At 34.8% G+C, this 23645-nt stretch overlaps 2 protein-coding genes across 2 annotated transcripts in view; one reads left to right on the top strand and one right to left on the bottom strand.

Annotated features, from left to right (window-relative positions):
- Positions 1-17983, top strand: part of PARPBP (PARP1 binding protein) — a 52160-nt gene extending 34177 nt beyond the window's left edge. The window contains exons 8-11 of the mRNA XM_054803292.1: positions 3277-3455; positions 7736-7817; positions 16762-16912; positions 17564-17983. Coding sequence (XP_054659267.1) covers positions 3277-3455; positions 7736-7817; positions 16762-16912; positions 17564-17898 — 747 coding nt within the window. The 3' untranslated portion in view covers positions 17899-17983. The remainder of the gene's footprint in view (positions 1-3276; positions 3456-7735; positions 7818-16761; positions 16913-17563) is intronic.
- Positions 17984-18169: 186 nt separating this feature from the next.
- Positions 18170-19535, bottom strand: PMCH (pro-melanin concentrating hormone). The gene is made up of 3 exons (XM_054803442.1): positions 19287-19535; positions 18560-18761; positions 18170-18330 (listed from the first exon to the last, which is right to left on the bottom strand). The coding sequence occupies exons 1-3, from the start codon at positions 19533-19535 to the stop codon at positions 18281-18283; spliced, it is 501 nt and encodes a 166-aa protein (XP_054659417.1). The 3' UTR covers positions 18170-18280.
- Positions 19536-23645: the final 4110 nt, after the last annotated feature.

Below are 23645 nucleotides of genomic sequence, written 5' to 3'. Positions count from 1 at the left end.
AAAAAATGCTGTACAACAGCAATTGGGAGAGAGGACTGAGAATATATGAGAGAAACTCTGCAAACACTAAGGTCAGTGAAGGAAGAGGGGGAGAAGGTGCTCCAGGCACCATAGAAGAGATTCCCCTGCAGGCCATGAAGACCATGGCAATGCAGGAGCAGATGGACGTGCCCTGAAGAAAGCTGTGACCCTGTGGAGAGCCCACATGCAGCAGGTTCCTGACAGAAACAGTAGTCCATAGAGAGGAGCCCACACAGAAGCAGGTTTTCTGGCAGAACCTGTGACCTCATGGGGGACCCATGCTGGAGCAGTCTGTTCCTGAAGGACTGTACTCTGTGGAAAGGACCCACATTGGAGGAGTTTGTGAAGAAGTGTAGCCCATGGGAAGGACTCAGGTTGTAGAAGTTCATGAAGGACTGTATCCCATGGGGGGCACCCCACAAAGGAGCAGAAGAACATGAGGAAGAAAGAGCAGCAGAGACGAAGTATTAGGAACTGACCACAACCCTCATTCCCCATTCCCCTGTGCCACTCAGAGGAAGGACGTAGAAGAGTTGGGAGTGAAGTTGAGTCTGGGAAGAAGGGAGGGGTCCTATTCTGATAAATTGGCAATGAAATACATTAATTTCCTTAAGTCAAGTCTGTTTTGCCCATGATTGTAATTGATAAGTGAACTCTTGTCCTCATCTCGACACCATGAGCTTTTCATCATATATTCTCTCCCTGTCCTGTTGAGGATGGGGAGTGATAGAGCAGCTTGGTGGGCATCTGGTGGCTAGCCAAGGTCAATCCACCACAGTCTTTTGTGGTGCCCAATGTGGAGCCCGAGGAATTGGAGATAAGGTCAGTAATTGGGAGAGGTAACAGGCAAAATGTGGCCTGAACATTGCTAGAGAGTGGAATAAGTGTGGGGAATTTTGGGGTTTGTAATTGTGAAGGGATGAGGGGTGGAATGTGCGTAAATTGTCTACCTTTGTCGGTGTTGTGATGATGCTATTTTGATTTTGTTGTGGGGAATTCTTTTTGTTGGTGTAAATGAAGTTTGTGAAGATTGTGTGACAAATGTATATTTTAATGATAATTCTTAAATATGCAATTCACAGAGTTGAGGGGTGGAAAAGGGAGCTTAGACAAATATTAGGAGACTGATACCAAATCACATATTTTAGTGGAGCTTGGTGTGGAAGAACATTTTACTAAGCATATAGAGGGGTAGGTTACCATCACTAATTAAAACAAAACCAAACCTCCATAAGTTTTCTAATTTGAGCTGTATAAAAAAATTGGAGCATCTGTATCGTTCCATTAAGATCTCAGGACAGCAAAGATTAATGCTCTGTGTTGAGTTTCACATATAAGCTTGGTTTTGGTTTTTTGGTTTTGAGTTTGTTTTTTTAAAAATGTGTTTTGTTTTTTACTTTGTAAAGAAACCCCTAAACCTCGATGCTATGATTTTTCAGAAAAATTCTTATATATTCAGAATAAGTTCTGGGTTTGATAGGATGTTATGTTGTTTCAAGCATAAGAAATTGAATCATTTATTTGAGTGCAAATTTAAAATATGATCTTAACTATAGACCTGAAAATGATGCCTCCACTAGCTCCTGGGAAGACTGCTTCCTCATAAAATGTACCTAAAAAGAGTTACTTCATTAGAAAAATATTTGATTTTCTCCTGCCAGTGGCAGTTTTCTTCCATCATTGCTCAGTTTTCCTGCAACTACCTGTTTTATAAGTATCTAGACCTCCAGGAAAAGTTATTACTTTATGCAGCAGGAAGCACTACTTTGTGTTGAAGCCTGCACGAGTAACTAATAGGAATTATGATTAATTTCTTCCTGAGAAATTTAGTACTGTAGATGGAATCTGGCTGGTGTTTCTGGAACTAACCAGAATAGTCTGGAGCAGCTAATGGTCGCTAACCTTGAAAGAGTGATCAACTATTTTCTTGAAAAAATAATTGTAATCATGATTTTAAGCTTACTAATAAACAAGATATTTATGGCAGGGCTTGTTGTCTTGCCTGAAGTTCTAATAGTGCCTTGGACGATGGGATTGTATTCTATGGTTATGACATCAAGTCACTGTTGTAGCACATGAGATTTCTGAAGGTCATCTTATGACAGTTAGGAGGTTATGCTGTATTCTAAAGATTTTTTTTTTCCTTTGTGTATAATCAGTTAAGACGATGCCAAATTTGTTCTTTTCTCATTAAGACAAATTTACCATGACACACATGACATTTTATAAAAATTTATGATGTGGTGATGTAATGACTGAAGAGGTTCAGAATAAATTTCGAGGAAATTAAATGGTACTGAAATAGGCCAATTCTGTAAAGCCAAGTAACAACCATTTCTGTAATTGCTATTTCTAGCTATTGATTATAACTTATAGTAACTGACTGACATGTGTTGCTATGGTTTCTTGAAAGCTACATACACTAATTGATGTAATCAAATAGAGAGAGAAATAGAATTTGATCTTTTCAAGACTGTGTTTAAAAGCAGTTAACTGATTAGATAAATGCAGTTCATTGCCTGTCCTGTCCTTCTGAACAAAGTCAAGCTTTTCAACATTTCTGTGTATTGGTAAATAAGAAAGCCTATAGTTTTTAAAATTTACTACTGTGTATTAAGCACTAAATTTCTCTATGGAACTCCTAGTACTTTTAAAGAAAAATATAGCAAACTTGCAATTCTTGCAGTCCCATAGTGGCTATGGAGTTCTACATCTGTACTGCTTACTGTAGCATTGAGCACTTCCAGATGTGGATTATTATTTTCTTTAAGGAATTCTTTATTCTTGTGGAAAATTGTGAGGAATTCATCCTGTTCCAAACATCAGGAGGTTGTGCCAAGTACCCCTGTTGTCAAATCTTGATGGAAATCTCACTTTTAACCAACTGCTTTAGCAGATTCAGTTAGTCAGAGCAGTTGGACTTCACCAGAATGTGCTTGTGTACCCCATAGCACTCAAACTGGTTGTGAGAAAATAATATGTTAATTTCTCCTGCATGGTTTCATCACCGATTTGTATATTTATCTGTGTGACTTGCTCATCAGTATATACCTCCAGCTGGCAGTGATCTAAACTCTATTAATTGCTTGGGATGAGGAAGAAACTTTCCCATGGGCAGGTTCCCCATTAATTCTTACTGGGAAAGGGAAGGAAGGAATTCTAACACCCCGTGCCGATAAGGGTTGCTTTTGGAGGTGAGCTATTGGTCTGGCTTGCTGAAATTTCCTGTTGTATGTTCCTTTTATTTACTTTCAGCCAAAATTGCATTCCATAAATCATGGCACTGTGTATTGTGGCAGAGATACTGTAAAGGTCTTGCGAGTTCTTCTGGATGAAGAAGCTGTCAATCCTCCTACCCAGAACAAAGAAGAACTATTATATGACAATGAAAGCTTAAATTTATTTGGAATCCCCTCTGTTTTGACACTCTTCAGGTGAGTACTACAAGGTTTTTGGGGGGGAAGGGGGGGGGGCAGGGTTTAAAGATCTTATACCAAGTGGCTAGCAAAGCATTATTACTTACACAAAGCAAATGACCAAAGTGCAGTCTGCTGTGAGGCTAGATGTAAGGGGAAGGCATTCCTAGAACAGTCTCAAGTTCCCAAGAGTATTCTACCTCCTCATTCACATTTTCTGTATCTTCAAGATATTTTTCTAATACAGACTTTTTGAGCTCGTACATTTCTGGGCTGCACAAAACCCATGAAGGAGTATCCTTTGCAAAAAACCTTCCAAATACTCAACTCTTCAGTTGAGTTTGAACTCCTAAGTTCAAATACTGTCTGTTCAGTAGCTAATTACATTACTATTCAATGTGAAGATGCCTCCTTTGTCTAGCTATGACACAAGAGATTTTTGGATTATATCCTGTTTTCTTCCTACATAGTAATTATTTTGTGAAGACAGTTTTAAATAGTTAAATAGTTTTTCATATCCTGATCCACCAATCAGGATAGTATTGCACAAAGAATGTTGAAATAAATTCACATGCATGAAGATTTATTAGTAGGGTCTGTAGCTGATGGCATACAGAAAACTCTCCCTGGTGGCCAGCTGGGAAGTAAAGCAGCCAGGGTTCCCAGATAAGCATCCTCTATTGTACAGTGATTGGTTCCCCAATAGTGCTTTTCCCAGGGTAACTGTATTGTCTTCACAAGGACCTGCTTAAACCGCTTATTGGCTGTCCCCATTTTCGGTGCCTTTAGTGGTGATTGGAGCATCTCTTCATCAGGGCAGGGGCTGTGTGGCCAGTTGCTTATTAAGCTCTGTGCATGCATGTGTTTGGGTTCTCTAATATAAAAGAGCTACAATGAAAAGGGTAGGAAAAGCAGGGAAGAAGGGTGTGTTTCTTTATGCTGTGGCAGTTATTTCCCGTGAGAGCCCACCATAACAACACCATCAGAGTGTGCAGGAGCAAGGCTGTGAGGATAACAGCAAGGAAAGAGAGAAACAGTGATAGATCCTAAATTGGAAGATGGAGGATCCTAAAGGTTTAAGAATTTAAGGGTTGCATTAGATATCTCATTTGACCTCTTTTATCAAAACAAAGGAACTAGCACATTCTAATAAAACTTAAAAAAAATCAGTTTAATAAGAATTCTAAATAAACTTGTAATAATTTTTAATATAAAAAGCAGCTTGTAACAACATATTGTGGAATATTCTTTCACCTCTCAAATATCTGTGGATAGCTGTAGATGTACATTTCTATTTCATTATGTAACAAACTTAAAATAACCCTGATTTCAGTCTTATTTTTCTATTACCTCAGATTCAGGAAAATTGATCCACATTAATTTTTAAATTGTTTCATTAATTTAATAAACCTCACCGTGGCTGTATTCTTATCAGAATGAAAAGGAGCTTAATCAGAATTAGATTAATGGTCTATGTGAATGGAATCAAGGCCCACCTGAATTCTCATTCTGAATTAAACACTACTGTTATTCAGAGCTAGAATTCTTGATTATTTTTTAAAGTAACTCTTTAAATTAAAACGGGTTTCAAACCACTTATTTCGGAATAACAGTGCCCACTGAGTGCTGTGGTTTCACTTACCTTGTTTGATTTTTCTTGAACTTTCCCCAAAAGTATAAAATGTTTGTTTGACTTAAAAATCTTCTCGGTGTAGGTGTAAGCATGTACTGCTATCTGGGAATTTATATTGTAATCTAGACAATTCTTGTGTTTTCCTTAGTGGTCAATTTGCTTTAGATTTTATTTTCCAGTATATATTTATTTGAATATTTTCTGTGTGCTTCCATTTAAAAATTTGAGTTAGAAGTAATTTATTCAAAGTATTGAATTTATAATCCTAAATTATTGTTTTAGGAATAAAAAACTTTGCAAGAAATGAAACAAAACTTGTAAACAGCACCTGTTCTCAATTTTTTTTCAAATCTTTCTGTTCTGCATTTCTCTAGAAGCTTTACTGTAAGGCTCCAGTTGCCTTATGAATGCTGAATACATTAATACCGCACAAGATAGTAGCTAAGGTGTCACTCTGATTTGTGTCAATGTACAGGCACCTCTACAGTACAGTATTTTTTTGTTAATGCTTATGTCTCAAATATTTGATCTAGTCTTTTTGCCAATTTAATGTTAATAGTAAATCTGCAATGCTTTACAGGACAAATGGCAGTACCTTGGCAGTAAACATCACTGCAGCTTTCAGATTCTTTTTGCTAATCTGATTCTGTGTATCAGATTGGTCACCTCATATGTTAGTTATTGTTTTATATTTCTTGATCACATAGTAGTTATTGTTTTAAGTTTTTCACAATGCTTTTTGTTATTTCTAGAGATTTCATTACTGAAGAATCCCAAAATATGTTTAAGGTTTGTGAGTAGTTTTGTCTGGGTTCTGGTCAGTTTGAGAGAGCACTATTAGTTTTCAGCTGAAGACTGAGGTTAAATGAGAGCATCTCTTTTTCAAAACTTCAGCATTTGGGGCATTTTTCTTGCTTTGTTTTACTCTTCTTTCAATAAACTTCTAGATCAATTGGGTAGATTTATATCTCTGCGTGAAATCCTGCAAAAAAGCTACTACTGAGAAGCAGCTATTTTTTTGTTGTCTTTCTTTAATTAAAAATATTTTCATCGTAATTTGTTAAATGCATGCATATTTGGGAACTGAAAACGTAAGCACTGATAATACATCCTCAGTGTTTTAGAACATCCTATCCAAGCTGAAGTTTTTCTTAATTAATCTGTCCTTTAGTATATCCGTCAAATATTTTCCTTCTCTAAGCACCTCATGTCAATCTTCTGGAAAATATTCTTTTTAGATTTGCATTATAGAAGTTCATATAAAATTCTCTTGCTATTTTTTTTTTATTTTGAAGCTGCGTGCAAGGCAGAAGTGTGCTATTTTTCCCATAGTATTTTTAAATTTTTTTTAAGCAAACATAAAAATGATGATAATGGTATTGAAATCAAAGTAAGGGGATTCTAATAAAAGTAATAATATTTATGTTTTAGAGTTAAATTTTGCATGAGCATGGATTAAATATTTTCATAATCTTTTGCAATAAAGTTTCTCTTTTTCTGGTTTTGCAGGTTCAACAATCAGGGTTTGGGGCAACTTTTTGCTGCTGGTTTTTATATCATTCCCATCATCTTCCTATCCTATTAACGTTAAAGCTAGTCATTATTTGCTCATTTCTTTTCTTGTTTTGTTTTTTTGTTTGTGGTTTGTGTTTTGTTTTGTTTTTTAAATCTCCTGCTATTTGAGGAATACCCATGTTGATCTGGTGTCCAAACAAAGAATCTCTCGAAAAACCATTTGTGTGGGCACTAGAAAGGAAACTAACCTATCCATGCATTGGAGAAGCAGTGATGATTTAATCAGTTGGTTTTCAGTTGTTGGCAAAGTGGGATGCTGAGAATTTTGTCATTATGGGTTACAAAGAGGACTCATGAACCAGAACAACAGTGTAGATGGAAGCATGATGAAGCTATATATTTTGGCAATTTAAATAGCAAAAAACATTGCAAGGTCCTGCAGAAATTTTGCACCACAGACAAAAAGAAATAAATAAAATAAAGAATGAGCTAAATAAAATAAATTTTATTTATGGAATAATTGAATAGGATTAGCTAAATAAATAAAAGAATGAGTTATTTTTGAAAAAACTGTCCTCATATGCACACTGGCCTGCCATGAGTTTAAACAAGTAATTATTTTCAGATGCACAGATCAGTTCTTATTTTAAGATCACAAAATTCCCTTTGACATGCACCAATAATTTTTTGCATTATATGCATTGAAATTTTTCATTAATATACATAACTATTCACATACTGAAATACAGCAGGATGGAAGTGTTTTGTTTGTGTGAGTACTTCTACTGAAAAGTCTGTAAATATGAGGAAAATTATTCTGCATGTCAACCAGATTGGTATTCAAAGGGGTGTAAGTAGAATGGTGACTCATCACCAGCATTACAAATAATGATACTGTGGCTGCAGAATTACAGTATTATAAACATACTGCAAAATGATAACAGATATTGGAACTGTAGGTTTGGTTTCATTATGCTGTCTTCAGTTGTCACACTACACGTGGTTACTTAGGAAGGGAGAAAACAAAGAAAGGCTTGGAGAGTAAAGATACTTGCCTTCCTGTTTCTGAGGAACTTGGTATGGTAAATTAGTTTTTCCTAACAAATTGCTTTTACATGTTCTAAATACTTCTTATCTCTTTTTAATATAGATCTCCAGCACAATCCAATGGATCTTCTCCAAAACCTCTTAGACAACGTATTCAGAAATCTATGGATGAAAAAAAAATTAAGGTACTGTGTAGGAATTGCTATGTGACTATAGATGCACTGAAATAATAATGCTAAAATGAAAACAACAGTGTTAAAATTCTCAAATACTTGGCTGAAATGTATCCCAAAGCTAAAGAAATGTAATTGTGATTAACTCGTGGCAATTGGCCCATCTCAAACAGTGTTGTAATATGTAAAACTCCGGAAGAGAAATGCTTTAAACTTAAAAGTACTTCTTAATGAAGATCTCTTAATGGAGGTATACATAGTTAATCTGTATCTCTTAATTTAATCATCTGTGTATTTCAGGACTATAGAAATAAAACTATGTGAAAACAGACATAAAACTGAACACAGGCACTTGATTTCAGTTCTGTTAATATAGGCATCCCAAATGTGTAATAATGACTTTTTCATTACGTTTTTGGGGGGTTTGCTTTTTATTTATAACGTTCTGAGGATGTTTCCGTAACATTGCTTTGAGAACAATAAAATAAAGATGCTAATTTTTGCTATTTTATAGATGAAATGGAACATTACAAGAGTATGTTGGTGTTCTGAGTGGCGCTATTCAAAATAACAACTTCAGTGTTTCTGAAAATTGCAGTCTTCCAGTACTGCATTTTACATAGTTCTTTTTTCCTCAAAATTGTCAAACTTGAATGTTGGGACTATGGAAAGAGACAGAGCTTTTATCTTCCACAGCATTTCAACAGAGATAAATAGAAGTAGTGACTTAATATTTTTTAAAAACTTAGTCCTGACAACAGGTAAAAACATAAATGTAACTAGTGTAAAGGAAGAAAACAGAGGTGTTTTAAGCCATCAGAATTAGTTCTAGAACAGCACAATGAAAATGTCTTTCTGCCACTGGACATGAGAATGACATGTTTCGGAAGTAGAAAGTCATTATAAGGAAGTAAAATGAAAAGCACTAAAGCATGGTCAATATTCCCAGCATATATTTTAAATATACTCCAACTTCATGCTGAGTGCTTTTTTTGGAATGAGGGTGGGGTTGATGATGGGTATTTTGAATACATGCACTAATTATGGTGAAATTTATCTTAAATCTCATAGGCAAATTATGAAAGATCAAAGCTGATAAAGTATCTTCGTTATATTAAAGATAAACAGCATATTTAAGTCTCAATTTTACTCATCAAATAGCAAAAAATGTGATATGCTGTTTGCATAATACATTGAAATAGTTTTCTTATCTAAATGGAGGTTTTGAAATTGGATTCATGGACAGCTGTTTTCAGTATCAATGTATGAAAATTATTGTCTAAAAGTAATCACCTGTCACATTTGAGACCTTTTCTGGAAACTTACAAGGTTTTTATCGTAGAATCGTTTTGGTTGGAAAAGACCTTTAACATCATCAAGTCCAACACAAGCTATCAAAAATATGAGTCTTGAGGCTGATTCATATTATGAAACTATTTTTACTTTTTTTTGGAAATACTTTTTTTGCTAATCAAAAATACCAGATTAGCTACCATAATTCCTGTGCAAATAGTACTTCTTTCAGAGGTCCCTGAATAATTTGAGGAGCAGGAATTGCATACAAAGGTTCATCATGACACTCTCTCGTGCTGCTTTTGTAGTGCCTGACTCTAATAAAGGTTCTGTGACTCCAATGACCCTTGTTAATACAGTACAAGAATCTGACTTTTTCTGTAGGACTCTTGGCCTAGTCTTGCTTCACCATGATTGATGAAATAGAATTTACCTGTAGCAAAATAGAATGAAACATCTAATGTTTTTAGCCAATAATTTTTGAGATCTTTCAATCAACTTCTAGAACTGATTTTGATGCTCACCAGGTGCCTAATATAATTGAGAGATGACGATATTGAAATATAAATAGCCTTTTTTCTTATGAAAACCAAAATTCAAAAAGAACAAGCAACAGGTCTAAAGTCTGTGGTTCACGCTTCTAAACTTTCTTTAGCATCTTAGAAGACTGTAAAGCTTGCATATAGTGTTATCTTTTGTAGATTGTATCTGTGATGGTGGACCCTATTCCCCGACTTTAGCAATATGGATGGTAAAATGATTAACGTGAAATTAATGGCTGCTTGGAGCTATACCATTCATATCTTAGAGAAACACTGAGGCTGCTAAACTGCCTCTAGTAATCACAATCAGTCTTCTTTATGGCTTTCTTCAAGTGTATCCTGTTGTACCAGAGAGACAATGTACAGCATGGAACTGAGGCCAAATATCTCAAGATGCTTTTCCATTTAAAAAAGTGGGGGGAAAAAATCATGCAGTTTAGAGTGTAAATGTTCCTCAATTATGTATCAGCCCAGAGTCCTCTTACTCAAGATATCTGTGTCACATTATGTTTGCAATTCTATTCTCTGTGTATCAGCCAAACATTGCCATCTAAACTATACTATATTCCTGTGAAGTCTGGAATTATTCTTTTGGTATTCACTTTAGTCTTGCTTCTCCTTCCAGTCAACTAAAATTGCTGTTGCCAAACAGCTAATGATTTTTTTCCTAACTAAAACTCAGGTAGTTCTCTGCCATTCATCTTTGATCTCCATCCTCTCACATAAAATCTTGCTTTCTTTCTTGAAACCTCTGTCTTTCATTTTGTCTTTTTCTGGTTTTCTTTATACCTTTCTAACAATTTGTACAGTTTGTTTTGCATGTTTCTGCTCCATCCTTTTCTTCCTTTTTCTTTGAAGACTTTATAGGCCCCTGTCCTCCTCCCCTCTCCCCTCTCCTCAATCTTCTTTGCGGATGAATACATCAACAAACAGAAGTTCAGCTATCATCTTTATATGAACGTTCACAGATCTACATCTGACCTAAGTGTCCCTTCTGTCTGATCTTGAGGTGGTATGTCTCTCTATCCTGGTATATTTAACATTGAGGATGGTATCCTACCTGTTACTTTTTCACTCCATAACACCTCTGGAATGTATTCTTCTCTATACATATGTTCACTCAACTATAACTTATTAAAAGTTCATTTTGCTTTTTGATGTGCTGCCATGTATTTTTCTTGGACTTGGTAGTTGCAGCTTTGGCCTATCTCTCTTCATGGAGATTGCTGTGCAAAAAGTTTTTATCAAAGTGATTAGACGCTAGATGCCCTTCTTCTATTTGCATCTCAATCTGTTCCTTTAAGTTGTAGTAGATATAAGCTACTCATTTTAACCTATCCCAACCCATTGTTTATTTCTGATTTGCTGCTTTGAGATATCTGTCGTTGCTTACATTCGGCCTGCAATACCAGTCTTCACTGTTCATTTGTTAATTTTCAGACTAGCTCTTTCAGCTGCCTGGTTTATACTGTTTCTTATGGCTGAAGAGATTTCCTATAGATATCTGCAGAACTCATTATCCTTTAAAATCTTTTTCAGTATCTTTAAATCAACCTCTCCCCAAAACTTAGCAGTGCTTTGTGTTGAGACGGATGGCCATTACAATGACTAATTTCAGTTTCTTTCTCTATGAATCCATATATTTCTTGGATTGTAATGTCTCTTGGTAGAAATAATTTTTTTTCTGTCTTTACTGTGCAGCACATAGCACAATGAATTCCTTGTCCATGGCCATAGATCTCAAGTGCTGTAGCAATATTTATTACCTTCTTACAGTGAATATCAGTCTTCGTTACTATTTCATACAAACATCTTGAAATGTGTCAGGTTGCTTGTAAAATTCGCAGTTGTAAATTGTTATGCATAATGCATTCATTTTAACAGTTGACTCAGAAGAGATACCATATGTATCTTTTTTGAATAAGACAATGACAACATGATGTTTCTTCTCAATGTAAATGATTCTTCTGAGAAATTTCTTATGCAGTAGTGTGTTGGTAGCATTAGTTCCATAAAATTGTCCTAAGGACCTTTTTACCATGCTGCCTCTGATGGGTGGTTAGATGGTTAGTCTATAGTGCAAATTAACGATCTCTCATTAGAACTTGTCCCATAAAAGTCTCCTTTTCCATGATATTTGAGAGGGGAAGAAAAACTCAGCAGTGATGATTAGTTTGATTGAATGCTGAGTCCCACCAAGATGTATGTGTTGAATAAAGAAATTCAGGAAAATCTAGGAAGTGAAAGGAGAAACACTTCTCTAAATTAAAAAAAAAAGGGGGGGGAGGGGAAATCATTATCCCTCTCCTTCCTTAAGAGGCATGGATCTCTCTCAGCTTCTGCAGAATTATGTGGGGGAGTGCAGACTGACAATATTTAGACCTAGGGCACAATGTCATGCATATGTTTTTAGTATCTAAAAATATGGAGAGTGGATAAAGTAAACGGGTAGCTATGAACTGGAATTGTTGTTTAAAAATAAAATAAATCTGTGGGTATTTCCATTGTGCCAAAACAAATTCCTGGCAACAGTGAAAGACAAAGAAGTATTTTTGTCTTTCAATCCTCATTAAATACTGGAAGAGATGCAGAAAGATCACCTAACTATAACGGCATTTGTTAGGAGGCAAAGCTGTCGCTCTTATCCCTTGAGGAGAAGGAAGTCTGGGGAACTAGCGTGTTGCATTTTTTCATTCCCTCCAGCAGAAGCAGGTAAGAGTAATACTAAGAAACTCAGTCTTCCTTTGAGAGGCAATTTAGAGTTTCAAGTTTGTTATCTATTATTTAGGTGAATGGTATTTTGTGGAAGGAGTCTTTATTTCAGACAGGTCTATAGAATGTCTGTTATGTCTTTTGTTGTCAGTTGTCCTTATCACTCCTTTCTGCTTTATAAAAGTATGTAGAAAGTTTAATTGGACAGGGGAGAGGTTTTTTTATCTAAAAGGGGTTCATCCGACCTTATGTCTGCTTCCTTGAATCATACTTCCATTTATCTGAAATGGGTAGATCCTCTATTAGTTTGACTACTTTTTTTGTTGATTTCAATGGGGTGTAGTATGTCCTGCTTGGTGAGAGACAGTAATGGAAGGACTGTTACAATCACCTGCTTTGTTTAGGTTAAAGAGCAACTTAAGACAACAAAAATGTTGCATAATAAGATTTTCATCTTTCTTCTGCACCAGAAAAGATTAATTAGACTTTCAACTTGTAGGTAAAATACTGTTTCCAAATAATGGGATTGGGTGAAACTGAGAACTTTAGGAGTAAAGAAAGAAGGAACAAAAGGTGTTAGGCTGTGAGCATGCAATACATGAGAGAGTGACAGATCTTTTTTGTAAACTTAGGATTGTTTTGGCCTTTTGATACATTATTTTAGAAATCCTGCTGCATTGTTAACACATTTACCCTGAAACAGCTGCAAGGACTTTCAGTAGTTTGGTATGTTTTTTTCTTAATGTAACTGGAGACAACCTTTCCTATATGAGGCACTATTTTCCTCCAATTGGTAACATAACTGTAGTTTTAGTTTAAAAAAGAATTTGTGGCTTAAGAAGCCTAATGAATCTTGGCATGCTTGAAGTTCATTGTAATTTTACTGTGTATAGAAATCTTCCAAGCAAAAAGCTCCACAAAGCAAAAAATCCCAGTCTGCCTTTCTCATGTGACTTGTTCATGCCTATATAAAATTACTTAATATCTAGCTTCATGCACTGCTGTTATTTTTCGTTGCTTAGTTCTCTAACTGCTGTTACTTGAGAGAATTGTTTTGCCTATTTGTGATTCCAGTACAAATAAACCGTGACTTGGAGAACTATCGACAGGAAGTTATCAAGAATTTCTGTATGCCCACTATAATTGTGAGCAGAAAATTCATAGTAATAGGGAAAGCAATCTTCCTCAGGTAGTAGTCTCATCTATTGTAGCAAGAAATATTTATTTCTAAGTGGAATATAATTATGGAGAACACTAAGCTGACTAGTAGTTTCAAAGTGTATGGTATATGCTAAAAATGAGTATCTGGAGGAGGGAGAAGGGAAGAAAAAGGTTGTGTTCAGCACAAAATCTGAAGACTTTATTATTAGTGTTAGTTGATAAACCGCACTTGTGTAGAAAATACCATTTTTGTTTTTATAAGATCCCTAAACTACTTTCCTAGGATCTGTAGCTGTGAGTTTTGAGTACTTTCAAAACCCAATAATGAGGTGATTTGAGGCTAAATATTCTCAAAATAGTAGTAGGCTAATTTGGGATAGCAAAAGGCTGGTACCAGTCATGCTAAAAAAAAATAAAAATAAAAATGATAGTTTCAGTACAATAAAAGTTTGCTATTACCTGAGCTATTCAGGACATTTTTCATGTTTGAATAACATGGTGCCTTGGTTTGGCAATGATATTACCACTTACTGTTTTGTTACTCTTCCCTTTGCACTCCCTTCCCTTTTTCAACTTTCTCTTTCAACTTACCTTTAATATTATTTTTTTAATAAAAGGACAAGGGTAAGGGTGAAAAAGCATTTTCTCTTTTTATCTCTTTTCCTCTTCCAAATAGTATTCTAATTGTTTGGCTAGAAAATAAACACATGTGTTTGTTGTTACTGATGTAGGTTTTCAAATTCTATTATGCCATTCCAGTGTATAAAAATCAAATCTCAACATTCTTAGTGACTAAATATTGGCAGTACTGTCTGTATGGAGATGCTGGAAGGAGATCTGGAACAGATTATCAACTAACTTTTAGAAATAAATAGAGCATGCACCATTAATATTTCATATAAAAGTGAATGTTTTATATTGGCATCTTGAACAACTGAAAACTTCTCTAGATATAGAAGTGAAGGTGGGAGAATATCCTGCTTTATCTGCTCACTAGGACTACTAATTGACCTACATGTGCTGAAACACTCTCTTAAATTCTATCATACTTTCATCCAGCTGAACAGCAATAACAGCAAACCCCTTTTTCTGAAATGCAGCAGAATTTCTTTCTTTGTATAGGGATAAAAGCAACATCCCACTTGCTCATGAAGAGAAGGGGGGATAGTAAGTCTGAGTTCACTGCATGCCATTTGTGTGCAACTAGCAAATAGAGCTCCTAACATCTTTTTGCTCTCCCAGAGTTGTGGGTCATAGGGGTAGTGCCCTCAGAGCAGTGGATTTCAGGGTATTTAATGTAAAAGAACTCCAGTTTCTAAGGTCTGTTTCAAGCTGTTGACAGGCTTCCATTATGTGTGCTTCAATCAAGTTTTAAGTTGCTCTTTTTTCTTTAAAAACATTCTGGTGAAGCTCTACTTTTTAATTCAGTGCTAGACTTGTGCTCTTTTGTGCTGCCTTCAGGCTATTAAAATTTACTTATTGCTACCTCACTCAATGTAATACAGTCATTTTTACTAGTGAATATGCGTTCCTAGACTAGTTGGGAAGTTTGCTTCAACAAATTTAGTCTTGCACTCTTGATTTATATATACCCTCTAGATTACTACTAACATCAACTGAAACAGTTGTATTTGGTAGAGCTTTGTATACTGTTTGCAAATGACTAAATGGTATATGACGCAATACAGAGTGAAATTTTGAGGCCTATTTTAAGTTTCCATGAAGTTGAAACAGACAGGTGGGTTTGTGCCGCAAGTCTTTCAGTATTTGAGCTTGACTTCTGTCCTTTGACTCTACATAGTCTAATCCCTGCACACTGAGTTAGTGAAGTGTCAGATGAGAGTCATAAAAAGAAACTTTGATGTCCCAAAACCCCCTGGATTTAGTGTTGGTTATAGAATAGTAACTATCAAGATTTCTTGCTCAAGTTTGATGTTCTTTGTGCTGTGTGTATTATAGCTTCATCAACTCAGCAGAAATTGTAGCTTATTTGCCTCTTGCAATGAGGCAATATGATACAACTCTGTGCAAGTTCTTGTTGCATAATTTTTGATGTGTGTCATTTGCTGAACAGTAATTATAAATTGAGTGAATTTTAAAGGATTAAGATGAAGTGTTTAGGAAACATAGCAAATACAGGAAAATATTTTTTCATTAATATTAAAGTAACCTTAAGCTTAGAGAAAATGTAAGTCCCTTATATTCTGAATATTGTAATTCTACAATAGGTTGTTGATTAAGTTTAAACTAGATTAGAGTAGCATTTTTAATTATTTCAAATTCTTAAGTTTATTCTGGATATAGCTTCTATATCCTTCAAAACACTTTCTGCAAAGAATATAAAGTTAATGACATACATTTAATGACTTGGTGAGCTAAGGCATAAACTTGAAGCACACAAAACCTTGTAAATGTCTACATATATAGTCTCACCTTATGGTAAATGTTTTAAGTGCAGAGTAGATTAACAATTAAAAAGATTCAAATTATTGAGAATCAGGCTGACTAGTTCTCCCTGTAAAATCTGCCTTTCTCAGACTGTTATCTGGCACAGAGAAATTGCACTTTGGGAGTGATGAACAACTGGGAAAATTGGGTCTCTAACTCTTGAAGGGAATACTGAGTTTAAAGTAAAAGTATATATGCACAGGAATATTAAATCTGAAATTTGCCAGAGAAATATCTGAATATTTAATATTCCAGTTTGAGTTATAAGTATATTGAAGCTTAGTTTATATTATCTATTATTCCTTTTCAGTGTTGCTATTATGCTTTCCTCTATATGTAAATTGGTTAAGTGGTGAGAGCTATCCTATGCTTGGCATTTATGAACTGACATCTTAAAGGTGATGACCTGTAGAAGTATGATAATTGACTGTAGTAGCTATGACAGCTACTCAGAAGGGTAGAGTTTGTGGTCTATCAAAAGAGGGGGCTAACTTTGACAGAAAATCTTAGGTTGAAGCTTTAATAGTTAATGTGTAACTTTCTGAAAGAGACGAAAAAAATTTTAAAATTATTTTAGGACTTTAATAGAATAATTTATTAGTATTCTTGAAAGCCTTTGCACTTTGTAAATGAATGCTTCATAAACGTTAGTTATGTGAGCATACTCATTTTTCTAGTATTTTCTCTGATTTATAAACTTTCAAGATGGAAGAATGGGGAAACGTTATTTTACTGGTATCACAGGTGTTGTCTTTTACTTTTCTAAATAATTAAAGCTAATACCAGATTGTTCTTTGCAGATGAAGCAATCTTCAATCAAATCTCAATTTGCATGTACATATAAAAATGACTTGAGTGAAATGAAGGGTCAGCATTTCCTCAGCAGCAGCCAAATTCCAACCTGCATACATCCTGCACCAAAGCATCATTCAAAAGCTGGATATCTTACAGGTAAGCTGTAGTAGGATCGAATAAGTAAATGAGGTAGCTAATATTTCAAATATTATCAAACAAGACTTTAGTAAAACTCAAGTATAAATATGTTTTCAAGAACAGATGTCTCATTTTTCTGTATATGCTATGATTAGTTAAATGTCTTTCCATTAAAATTGTAATGCTAATACTGTGAAAATATAAATCTGAAAAGTATGCATTGATGCTATCTTGAGATAAAAAAATTGATATGTTTTACATATGTTACGTAATGTTTCTTCTTATTTTACAAAAGTAAGCTAAGTGAAATTTGTATTTTTGCCATTAAAAAAAGGGAAAAATTGGGTTTACTCCACTATAAACCATATCATATATATAATTTCTAGGTCCTTTAAGCATCTCTTCCAATATCTTAACATTATATATCAGCTTCCCTAAGTTAGTTGCTATTACAAGTTTTTGAGCAATGTCATTTTAAATCGACAGTACACTTATGAACACATAGCAAATGTAACTGCAATGACCAGCATAGTTTTTTTTTACTGATAAAGCATGAGTTTTGATTAAAAAAAAAAATATCACATGACAATCCTCTGATAGAAAAAGGATGAATAATCCCAGGTAACTTCTTATTTCTTCACATATGTTTTTGATATTCTTACATGACAGAAGGTATGAATTCATGTCTTGATGTACCAGTGCTTGGAACTATTTCTGAAAATGTTCACCAGACTAGAAGTTATACAGAAATGGGAAAGCTGAGTTGTCAGCCAAGAAACAAGAACTCCAAGAATGAACAGATGGATTTGAATAATGACAAAGTAATCTGTGATAAGGAAAGTGAACCATCTTTGCAAAAAAATGCTAAAAGACCTAAGACTTCAACCAACCCTCAGAAGGAACTGGACAGCAAAATCGGTGGAAAAAGAAAACACAGCAAAACTGCAAGCGAGAACAAGTTGATTGCTGGTCAGGCAAAGTTAACTCAGTTTTTTCGACTATAAGTTTTTGTTTTGACATACATGGTATGTTGACGGTTTCAGAAGGTATAAAATTTTGTGAGAAAAGGGTGAAATTCATTAATTGCTTCCTTTCATACTCAAATAAGTGGAAGTAGCTTGCGTGTAATATTATACAAATACTTACAAGTCTGGATTGTGCAGAAGTCTTTTATTTTTTGATAACAATACATCATTAGTAATCACAGCTACGTTTTTTTGGTAACAAATTACGTTTCCCTCTACAATGCAATGGGAAAGTATTTTTGGATACATACGTATAGCCTAAACTATACACTGTTTACACTAAAACACAGAAACTTCAAATTACATTAAATTCATAATAAAATACTTAATCTTCAAAGAAGGTGGTGTAGATCAGTAGTTTTCAGATTTGCCAACAAGGTCGATAGACTCTTCCCAGCATACACCTGAGCACTATAGGGAAAAAGAAATAATCCAAAAGTTTAAATCATCAGAGAACTAGAATTCTTTATGGCCTCTGGAAATATTAATTTAGGAAATTTAACAAATGCTTCCTCCCCTGAACACCATCTCACAATAGACATGGATTTTTAAATGAACCTTTATCAAATTGCTATATAGACATTGCATTATACTTTACCAGAATGGAATAATTTTTGTGTAAAAATGAAAATATACTTACTGTCAAAATCTCTTCTTCCTATAGGGAATTTAGCTGAATTTTCTTCATCTGCAGCCTCTCTTTCCTGTATTGATTCAATATTTCGAATTTCAGTGTCAGCTGGAAAAGCCATGGCTCCCTTCAGTGCAAGATAAGGTAGTTGCTTTCTACCGAAGTTGATTGGCATAACGTGATCTAAGAAATCATGTCTGGAACCCATGTCCTGTTTTAAGGGAAAACAAGAGTAGCAGTTTATCTTTAAAGTCAGTTGTGTTCACTTTTTATACTTGATTTTTTTTGCATTTTACACTTAGCAGTGCAAGCATTTTATCTTTCAAGATGATATTTGAAAAGTAGTGACCAGCATTACATTTTTGGCTGAAATGGGTTTATGATAAAGAACATGATGAAATAATGAGTCTTATATTTGGTGAAGTTAAAAACCTCTTGCTGCATATAGGAACATGCTGAATCAAACATAAATATAGGCTTTTTTCCACACAAGTTTTGGCTACATATAGTTCTGTAAAAATCAGATTTTTTTGTATCCGACTGCCCAAGTTAGGCATTTAAAATCTTGGAGTTAGATACTTACAGTTGAAAATTTATTCTTAGCTATAGTATGCTAAACTGATTTTCTTGTATATTCACCAGGTTATTGCTTTAAATTATTGTTCTTGTTTTCTAAAGGGCTATAAAGAGAATTTCCATTTTATAATTAAGCCAAAAAGTAAAACTGAAAACTCACCAAAAACTTCATGTTCCTGTCATCCTCTTCATCCAAAACACTGCTGTCCTCAGTCTCATAATGTTTTAGCAAAGGAATAGCTCCTCTGTTCGCAGTTCTATCTCCATTTCGAAGATTTTTCCCTAGATTTAATGTGGTTAGCAACATATCTTCATCTTCTACCTTTTGCAGAGATTTTGAAACTGAGAGTAGGAAACCTTGAGAAAAAAGAGAGAGAGAGAGAATTAACATGTACGATGAGATACACATTCTTATGTGTATCACTTTATGCTTGCATAGAAGTTAAGCAATTTTCAAATTTTAAGAAAGCTTTTCCAGTTGTAGGTTAGTATGTTCTCCATCTGTGCCCACTTTATATATTTTACAGATTGAATGGAAACTACTTCAATGGCTGATGAGTTTACTCTCTTAAAATGACTCATATTAAGGAGTAACCTTTTTCTATAATCCTTCTAATCCCATCTGTTGTTTAGAACTACTTAAACATTTCTTTAGCATGGATAATTTGTTTCTTTATATGTTTTTAGAACAGCACAGATTAGTTCCTTTTGATGGATCAGTATAACAAAGTTCACAGAAAGTGATGTCCATTTGTGTTGTTTATGAAGCCTTACCTCCAGTTAAGGCAATTTAAGAAAAGGAACTAATCTACATAAGTAAGCAGGACTGTTGTAAAGGTGTGATCTGTATTAGGTTTTGATCAAAACTGATTTACTGAAGAGTTGAAAAGCATGAAATTTAACAATAGGTTAGACTGCTACTGTGTTAGAGCTGAAATCATTAATTTGTATTTCAATGCCCATTATGTCAGGTTACATTGTTCAGAGCTTATGTCTAGAAATCTTTATTAATACCTAAGTAATTACTTTTGTCTGCATTTTCTTTCTGAAAATGGACCTTTCCCACTACAAATATAATGTAGTCAGATATACTTGCTAAGAATGTAGAAAGAAAAGTAAACTTCAGTTTTTCATTTAAAAAGTCTTTGAAAAGTACCTATTACGCTGTGGAAGGAAGTGTACGAGTTTCTGCATAACTTTTTTTTTTTTTTTTTACTTTAACTGGAAAGCAAATGGGGCCAGCTCAAATTCAGCTAATCTCTTAATGTCAGTGATACAAACTACATATTCAGTGGCTGCGTGCCTCTTAGCTGGTACCCATCTCTTGAAATCATGTTTAAGCTTTAGGTTAGCGCAGGGAACCAAACATCCTGCTAGTCACGGCAAACCTCTAGGAAATTGACTAAGAAAGAGTACTAGTTCCCCTCTGTACTGTCATAAACTAGGAACAAAATGTACATTTTTATTAGCAAAGGTGATTTCTTACAGTGGTTGTCTTTTTTTTTTTTTTTTTGGTACTGATTTTCTGATGTTTTTCACTAGTACCTACCACCAATGTGGTATGAAGGAGAAAGTAAGATTGATATTTAATAGTCTAGACAAGTCTACAACATATCAGTGGTAGTCACAGATAGCAAATACACATTTGATCTTTATACTTCTTACAAGAAGTCCAAGGAGGAAATACGAGTGCTGCTGAGAGGTGTTGCATATGGAAAGAATAGTAATGATTCCTGCTGAAAACAAGCAGTGATACAATGCTAATCCACAGACTGAGGATGTTATGTAGAAGAACTGACCAGTGTTGTTGAAACTGTGGTATTTTTAATCACTGTTAAACTTCCTGGGAACGCAGGCTGCCTTGCCAAAGTAACTTCTTGGTAAGAAGCTTCATGGGAAAATATGCCCTGCTGGACTAAGCAGATTCTGACTAAGAGACATTTTGGGTAGGGTATACCCACTTTTCCCCAAATGAGGAAATGTATTTAATCCTTTCTGGGCAGAGCATCTCTGACAAATAGAATTATTGCTTCTCATTGTTTTTCATTTCCTTGCTGTAGAGCCTGTACTTGCCTCTGGGCAACTGAAGTGGTTTCTTTTCTTTGACTTTAATTGTCTGTCTACAGAGGAGACAAATTTGAAAGCCAGTTGTATATGGCTTTATACTTCTCATCCAACCTCCCTTTGCTAATTTGTATTCTTCCCTCACATTCAGTATTTGTAGTTTTGTTCAATTAATAAAGCAAAAGCCACGTATGCTCTGTAATGGTACATTTTGTTTAGCTCAGCTTAGGCAGACCAGGAGAAGTGCTTTGGAGCTGCCATTGGCAGCAAACCTTTCTTTTTATATGCTGGTATATGAATTAAGATTTGAGTAACAAGATAACCACCCAGTAAATGTGTATGTGGCAAGAGCTTCTGCTTATCTGAAGCTATAATACCCACAGGTATGCAGTATATAACACATATGGCTTGCTTTCAAATCCTGCTCTTTCATTTAATACAAAGCACACGGGAAATAAGAACTGACCTGGATCAATTGGAAAGTCCATCTACAGTGTCTGTTTAGTTGTCTACTCTGTCTATAAGCTGATGTCTATTGAAGAATATAAGATCAGAGCAAACTTATGGTACTGCCCCCAGTATCCTCTAGTGCTTCTTGAACTGGCTGTTAATTTTTAGGGATTGTTGAAGATCTGGGGTAGTTCTAGTGATAATTAGTAGAACCTCATAATTAGACTGCTATGAAATCAATGGCATGTGTCTATAAATTCTGTGACTTTTCTGCCTGTTCAGAGCAGCAGATAACATTTTTATGCCTGCAGATTTGCAATGCACTGTGTACATCTCTTCATAATGTCTTTGGGAATCCTGACACTCTGATGTCTGCATGTTTTCCTTTTCATCTTGAAACTTTCAATTTTAGTAAAAATGTACATTGTTTTAATATACCAGCTTCTACCTTTTATCATTGTTTATCAATTTGGCTTTTTATTTTTATAGTAAATAATAACCTAGTGCTGCTTACATAGCAATAACAATTATTTTGAGAAACTCTTCTTGCTTTGACATTGCATCTTGTCACAATGAAATATGAACTCTTAACATTTCAAATCTGATGTGGTATATGTGAGTAAATAAAATCTAGGTGATAATGTGCCTGGAATTTGTCTCATTCTCATTTTGAATTCTTCTAGGAATTGGTTCTGAAACAATTATAATAATTTTATTTGGTCTTGTAACTACTGTAATTGCCATGTAGAACTGTTTGAGCCTAATGCCTAGTATTGACTGAACAATAAATAAAACAGGTGTATTTTATATAAAGCCAAATTTTTTTTTTTTACTATTATCAGAATTGAAAAACTGCAATGCAAGAGAGAGTATTTAAGAAACCTTAACAAACCATTTTACTGAATCATAAAATAGCACGAAAATACCTGGTCAATGTTCATTTTCCCAGTAGTGTACTATTTCTGATTTTAAAAGGTGGTTGGTTTTTTGGGGGGTTGGGGTTTTTCTTCTTCTTTTAGTTTGGATCTTGTGAATTTAATACAAACAGCTGTGTTTCAGTCCTTTTCGAGTGTGGTTAGAAGATATTTGTCATTTGAACGAAGAGCCACATGTACTGAGGCTTTGGAAGACTGATTTAAAACCAAACCTAAACTCTTCATAATGTGCTTGTTCATTTGAGTGATCCTCTAGTAGCAGAGAAAGAAATGCAGACTCTTTCTTATCCCTACAGAAGTTCTGTGCATGAGACATGTATTTCCATGGCGCTTCAAACATGAGTAGTTTTGAGTAACAACATAGCATTTTCTTACCTTGATAAATAACAATATATTAGATTTTTTTGTATTAGACAAATTTGTGGCATTTATTTAAGAGATCCATTTTGGCAATAGACTTAACATTATACATTGTACATTGCATCAGAGACTTAGGTGAATCTATTTTAGTCTCTCAGGCATAAATTTATTTTTTTTTTTCCCCTGATCCTTTTTCTTGTGATCTTGGACGGTCTAAAAAGAATAGACTGGTAGTATCGATTTGTGCATTTTGTTTAGCACTGATACAAATGGAGGTAAAAGAATTCCAGAAAGGATTTATTTGTTTAAGAACTGCAATTCCTTAAGCCTTGAAGAGGAATCCTAGATTTTGCTATACTGGTTTTGGGCTAGCCAGTTGTTTTGCTTCAAACTAGAATGTAAATGGAATCTCGCAAGCACATTTGACAAGAAGCTGGCTATGGCTGGTCAGTAGGAAGTAATGAGGTTATGAGTTGTGTCTGAAATCTCAACCCCTTCTTGGGTATTATCTGTATAACAGTGGTGGTTTGACCTTGTCCGGAGGCCAGGTGCCCACCAAGCCTCTCTATTGCTCCCCAGCAGGACAGGGAAGGGGAACTAAGAGGGAAAAAACGCTTGTGGCTCAAGATAACGGCAGTTTAATAAAGCAAAAGCAAAAGGTCACATGTGGAAGCAAAGGAAAAACAAAAGATTTATTGTCTACTTCCCAT

This window comes from Grus americana, chromosome 1 (assembly GCF_028858705.1).
Source record: "Grus americana isolate bGruAme1 chromosome 1, bGruAme1.mat, whole genome shotgun sequence".
In the NCBI taxonomy this organism is placed as follows: Eukaryota; Metazoa; Chordata; class Aves; order Gruiformes; family Gruidae; genus Grus; species Grus americana.
This window is presented reverse-complemented; position numbering and strand designations above follow the sequence as displayed.